Raw genomic sequence first — 7021 nt, forward strand, 5'->3', positions numbered from 1 at the left:
TACGTACGTACTACTACGTAGTAGTAGTATAAGAGAGTAGTAGTATATATATATATATATATATATATATATATATATATATATATATAATAGTTATACTTACATAGGAATATGCACTGTCTAGTTAATCGATATTGAACACATAGTGGTTGGTGTTGCAGACATTGTTAGTGTTATTAGCTCTACGTGTCTCGATGAAACGCATACTATGTTATTACCTCACATATAAAAAAAAATATTGCATCAGTGAAAATGCAGAAGAGGCTATAAATGCTAATGAAAGATGTAACATTGCTTAAATCTTGCACTTATACACTAAACATTAATATTTTATTTATTGTATTTGCAATGCAAATTTTTTACTTTGTTCGTTTTTTTATATTGCTACTCAAATGACAAAATCATATTTATTTCTCTGTATAATTTCTCTATAAATATTTCTTTTGAATTTTTAGATATTTACTTGTACATATCTACTTGCTATCTATTTAGTATCGCAATTTAAATTATGTAACTACTGTTTATTGCTCGTAGATTTATATCTTTAGATACTTTAAATCCCAGGTTTCTTGAATATTTTGTTACGTAAATGCAGATACCATCTTTAGGAATAGTTTCTGTAGACGTTATAATTTAAGTAAATATATTTTTCAATTTTGATGCTTGTTGATTGCCTTGTTTTCTTTCTTATTGTAGAAACTGGCAGACTCTTTATCTTTGGCAGTAACGATTGGGGTCAACTGGGTCTGGGTCATAGAAATCATATCAGCAAACCATCGTGTGTAAAAAGTTTGTAGCTATCCTATTGTAACAGCAAAAAATTTATATTAACAAAATGATTGTATTTAATATATTAAATATAATTACATTCTAGGTTTAACATTATATGATTATGTTCTACGTTTAAGGGAATATTCTAATTTGTAAGACTAAAAATTACATGATTATTCAGGAATTTTTTTAAAAGAAATGAATTAATATATTAATATAAAACTGTTTAAAACTTTATTTGTACAGAATATTTAAAAATTATTTTTTCATGTCCATATGTACCATGCAAAAAAAATACGCAAGCATACAAAAAAATTTCTTTTTGACGCATTGATATTATTCCGTTAGTTCTAGCCTGAAACAAAAAACCAAAGAAATTATTAAATTGAAAGAATTATACTATTACTGGAACTAGAACTAAGAAAAAAATTAAAAATTGTTGAAACGGTAATGTATGTTTTTTTGAAAAATGGTATTGATTTTCATCCATATTTATTTCGTTTCTTTTTATAATGGAATAATCATAAATTAAATTCCGTAATTCCAGTAATAAAAGAACATATACTAAATGGACACGCAAAAATTCAGTCGGACGCTTAGTTCCCGAGATATTATGTCAACGAAATTGAAAAATGCTGTTTTGAGAAAAAAATTTAAAGTTTCAACTACGATTTATAATAAAAAAAGATTAAGTGTACCTACAACTATCTCAGATTAATCAGCCCAATTAGTTATTGGCTTTGATAATATATTTTCAAGACTATCAACTTTCCGAAAATGCAATAAAAAAGAATTCGATTTTTTTGACCCGATAAACTAGAATACTTCCTTAACATTTAATATTCTATAATTCTTTTTTTGCTAATCATCATTTTTGCTATCATTTTTTGCTATCATTAAATTCAGTTTCTATGAATATTAGTCTCTTTCAAAGTCACTTTATCTGTAGAACATGTCAGAAATTTATAGTCACTAAATGTCGCGCGAGATTAATTCCTTTTAAAATCCTTCCGTTTAATAAAGCGCTATTTACGATTTTAATGAGAATCCAACGTATTTTAGTTCTGAAACCGGAAAGAGTCACACACGTCGCATGTGGAAGAGCACATACTTTAATATGTACAGGTGAGAAATCATAGAAGTATATCGTTATATAGAGTGTTCCAAACGTAATTTCTCTGAATAATACATGCAAAAATCTAAATCTATGAAATTTTTTCAGTATATGTTATAAGGATCTAAGTCATGAGAAATGAAAAATTAATTTTTGATAAATAATTGGTTTTATATTTGTCAAAGCAATAGACATTATCCTAAATATATGATGTCTGGAACACTTTTTATGTACATATGTAACATATGTACATATATAACTACCATTAACGGATGCGAAGTATTAAATGAGCATACCGTTTCTATATGTGGCTTTGCGTGTCATGAACTTCAGCGAATATTTGCCAAGTCATTCAACTTCAAACTTGTTCTTTGAAGGGATTAACTGGATAAGAACTCTCTTAAATGGCACGTCACTTCGCTAACTTTCTAAATAGGAATTCGAGATGTTAATTTCGATCAAATGATTAAGATCGCTTCAAGCAAATAGCTTGCAAAAATATTCTTGCAGCTAATTTTATCAGAGGATTTTCTAATTTTTTATCTTAATTAAATATTCATGAACGAAAGTTAAATTAATTTTTTTTATTTTATTGTCGTTGTACAAACGGTTTTGATTTGATAAATATGTAAACTTTTTAATTTCTTAGTTAATAAACAACTCGAACAATTATGTTGAAATGATTTTTAGGTGCCCAAAAAATCTTTGCGTGCGGCAGTAATCAAGAAGGTCAACTAGGTCGGGAAAATTCCATGATAGGTGATAGTTCCAGTTCTCCAATCTTGGTCTACGATTGTGGGTTCGCTGGACCACGGATTGTCCAACTTGCAGCGGGATCACATCATTCGATGGCTCTGACAAGCGATGGAGAAGTTGTGGCCTGGGGAAGCAATCTGGAAGGACAGTTAGGATTATCAGAAATTTCAGGTTTGGTTTACAAACCTATGAAGATCCCCATTCCTGAACCAGTAAAGGAAATCAGCGCGGGATATTATCATTCAGTTTTTTTAACTGGTAATGCGTATTTGATAATAACACTTATTTTTACGTAATATAATAAATTATAAATTATAAATTGAAATATACGTGCAAATAAACAAAAATTTATGAATATTTTATGTTTTTCTTCTACAAAATATCTTTTTCATATTCATTTAGTGAATATGAAAAGAAAGAAAGAAAAGTAATATTTTAAGATATTGATCCAAGAAAATAAAATTGAGTTCCAAGAATCTGTCATTCTGGGACGTCACAATATACTTTCCACAAGATAAAATCGCTTCCGCTGCGGCACGTTTATCGCTGCTCACATGAACATGAGAGATTGTAAAATATATTACATATATTTATGTAATTCAGCGATGACTTGTTTCCAGAAAGTGGTCTCATTTATATCTGCGGCAAATCAGAAAGTGGTAAACTTGGACTAAATATCAACTTTTCTACTCAAGTTGCACCGAAACAGATGCAATTACCGGCACCGGCACTTCATGTCGCATGTGGTGGTCATCACACATTTATACTAGCAGGTTGGGATCAACATTTTGATAGCAATATATTTTAAATGCGATTTTAAATTTGCTTCGCAAATCTGTGACTAAAAATTCTGATTTGATATCTTTTTATTTTTTATATTCCAGAATATTACAACTTTTTCTCCCACAAATTGATATAAATGTTTTATATTTAACAAAAAAGTAAATTCAAAAAGTTTTATTAAAGAATGATATTTATTTTTATAACAATTTCGATTCAATTTTTTTATAATTATTACAATTTTTTATTACAATTATTATTATTACAATTTTTAATATAATTTTTTTATAATTTTGTTAACTTTTCTTTGGATTTTATTATTGCCTTTTCCAAAAGAAGTTCAATAAATTCAGAGATTAAGTATGGCTGTATAATAACAGGGGTTTTTTTACAAGATTTGTAAAAATTAACTATATATATTTTTAGAAAATGGCAATATTTACTGTTCCGGTAGTAATGCCAGTGGACAACTTGGTATGGGCATAAATGTTAACGAGACACATGTACCAAAACTTCTTCCACGCGGAAATCTTCAAGATGAAAAAATCGTCAAGATTGCTTGCGGTGAAAGTCATAGTGCTATACTTACTGGTTATTAAAATTCTGTTTTAATTATCATGTTCTGTAAACTTTCCATTAATCGCATTATAATAACAGAGTCTGGCAAACTTTTCACTTGTGGTGATGGCCGACACGGCAAGTTGGGTCTAGAAGAAAACGAAAATAATGTTCACGAAGTAACATTTGCTGCCAAATATCAAGAGCTTTTTGTTTCAAATGTAACTTTGTTTCTCCTTTTTAAATAAATATGTATGACATTTTCATCGCGTTCTAATTATTTTGTTCACTTTGTAAGGTTGCTTGTGGAGGATGTCATACAATATTAATTGGCCGAAGACATGAGATAGATTATCAATCGCGACGGCAGTCGGACTCCATGGTAAATGCAATTATTGTATATTATGCAAGATTTGTATGATGAATGAATTATTAATTATGTTTTTATTTTTAATTAATAAATTTGCTTATGGATTCTTATCAATTTTAGGAACAGAAAAAAAGTTCTCTACCTCCTTTAAAACTTCCTATAAATATGCAGAATGAACATCGAATAGACAATATGGAAAAATTGACAGACGAAAAGGATGATTCACATCATCTTGTTAAAATTAGTGAAGCATCCAATAATAATGACATTCAAACGAATTCTTCGCCAAAAGAAGATTCACCAAAAGAAAATACAGATATTGTTAGTAACGAAGAAATTTCACCTTCAGCAGAAGATGAAAAAATTACAAATCCATCTTTGGAAGTTATTCCATCAGAAAGCTCTCAAGAAAAAGATCAAATCGACGATGAGGATCATAATAAAGAAAATATTGAAAGTAAAGATATTAATGAAAATAATGAAAATCAAGAAAATAATAAAAATATGGAAACAACAGCGATAGTACAAGATATTGAGGAATATATAGAAACAGAAGTCTCAAGGATAGAAGAGGAAAAGGAACAGAAAACGACAATGAATCCTATACCACCACCGAAACCACCGAGACTAAAATCTGCAAGTATCGAAGATGCAAGTGAAAAAGAATCTTCAAAAGAGAACGAAGAAGATGAAAAAGAAAAAGATGATGAAGAGATGAAGATGAATAACGAAGAAAATTCAAGTGCAAAATCAGCTAGAAAATCATTATCAACAATTTCGCAAAAAACTGTGGAAGCTATCGAGAATTCGATAGAACAAGTCGAGGAAGATGAAAACATTGAAGAACCAGAGAAAGCAGAAATGAACACACAAGATGATACTGACGTTGTACAATCTCCAGCACCGCGAACAGGTAAAACAGGTATCTTCTTTCCAAGAATTAAATAAAACTACACATCTTGGTTAATTAAAACCGTCTATTGAATGTAAAAAAGTTTTGATCTGAATCCTCTCTGAGATGATTTCTTGCAATAAATGCTTCACAGCGATTGAAAAAATGCTCATTAGCATAAATAACAGGTCTGCAAAATTGGAGATGTTAAAAGTTGACTAGGATTTAACAATGTTTTTTTATATAATTTTTTGCACTGAACCTGAATCTGGCTGCAGAATTGCTCTATCACATCAAGATTTAGAGATATCTCAACCTGAACTGCTAAAAAAGCCATTTCTAAAAGAAAATACTGCTACTATTAAAAAAGAATGAAAATAATCACAAATAATCAATAAATATCACTCCTGAATAAAAATAGCAAATTTTTACTTTTTTGGAATAGTATTTCATTCTTTTAGAGTAAGATTTCTTTCCTTTGCTTGGAGTGAATCTCTCTCTTCTAAAAGAGTGAAATCTCACTTCAAAAAAAGAATGAAAATCTGCCACTCTTATTCAAATATTTTTACTTTTTTTCAATAATGGCAGTATTTTCATTCTTTTGAAGTGAGATTTTACACCAAGAAATTTAGAGAGTATTGTGTATAACTCCGATTTCAGTTAGGACTGTATTTTAGGACCAACAAATAATCAGTACGCTACTCGCATAAATTAAAAATTGCAAAAATATTATTAGACAAAATCCGCTTTGACCGAATAAGACTCTACTTTTTCACTTATTTAAATTTAAAAAGTTCACTTTGCGAAAGAGAGTTCATATTTTTCAGTTATTAATTTTAGAATATTTGAATTTGTGAATTGCACAATTGGTTATTATCTTTCAGCTAAAATGGCGAGATTGTTCAAAGGAAAACGGCAACAAGAGGAACAAAATGGAACTAAGAAATCAAGCAGCGCAGAAAAAAGAAATCTGAAAGCTAAGGTATAACTGAAACGATATAAAAAATATTTCATAGAGGATATAATTTTATTATTTTATAATACAATTATATTATTAAATATTTTTCTTTGTATTTTAGTCGAAAACATGCACAATTCTGTGATCATGAAAATTTTGAAGAGACGTTACAATTCATTATATTTTTATAAAATATATACTTACGATATATGTTACGCTGGGACCAAAATCATTATGGAACCGGAAATCTCCAATAATCAATATAAAAAAAATAAGTATCATCGATTGATGCATTTACATAGAATTAATATAACTTCTGTATTATGCATATTGCGTCAATTCCTATCTTTCATTTACAGCGACGAGACTCTTAAATCAAAATTCCGACTAACAATAAATTAATAAGATCTTTATTAGGCACTGTAAATATAAAATACAGGAATTGATTTATATAATCAGAAAGACACTCCATAAATCGACATGCTATAATATATAAAATAGATGGCAGCAGAATATGAAAATTGTATAGTAATATATGGATAAATATGTTTTAAATATGTTTATTAAAGTCCAATTACAAAATTCTATTCGAGCAATAACAAGCTTACAATATTTTCATCTTACAGTATTTTCATCTTCGAAATAGATTACTAAAAATGTGATACATAGTCGCATTGCGTCCTCGATGTATCACACATTTGATTGATTGTCAAATCATAATTAACTTATAACGTAGCGATGTCGTTTAACATTAATCGTATTAACCGTTACCTAAATTTTTTTCCAATATTCTTCTATAGCTAGAGCTGTGTTCCTTCGACC

The 7021-nt window shown here is 28.8% G+C and overlaps 1 protein-coding gene across 1 annotated transcript in view; it reads left to right on the forward strand.

Annotated features, from left to right (window-relative positions):
• The window catches only part of LOC105621017 (X-linked retinitis pigmentosa GTPase regulator), a 7271-nt gene extending 927 nt beyond the window's left edge, over positions 1 to 6344 (forward strand). Inside the window, exons 2-11 of the mRNA XM_012202493.1 lie at positions 697 to 789; positions 1834 to 1896; positions 2576 to 2899; positions 3262 to 3414; positions 3848 to 4012; positions 4079 to 4200; positions 4278 to 4361; positions 4470 to 5262; positions 6126 to 6223; positions 6321 to 6344. Of these exons, the coding sequence (XP_012057883.1) occupies positions 697 to 789; positions 1834 to 1896; positions 2576 to 2899; positions 3262 to 3414; positions 3848 to 4012; positions 4079 to 4200; positions 4278 to 4361; positions 4470 to 5262; positions 6126 to 6223; positions 6321 to 6344 (1919 nt within the window). The remainder of the gene's footprint in view (positions 1 to 696; positions 790 to 1833; positions 1897 to 2575; positions 2900 to 3261; positions 3415 to 3847; positions 4013 to 4078; positions 4201 to 4277; positions 4362 to 4469; positions 5263 to 6125; positions 6224 to 6320) is intronic.
• Positions 6345 to 7021: the final 677 nt, after the last annotated feature.

The sequence above is a fragment of the Atta cephalotes genome, assembly GCF_000143395.1.
Source record: "Atta cephalotes unplaced genomic scaffold scaffold00031, whole genome shotgun sequence".
Taxonomy (NCBI): Eukaryota; Metazoa; Arthropoda; class Insecta; order Hymenoptera; family Formicidae; genus Atta; species Atta cephalotes.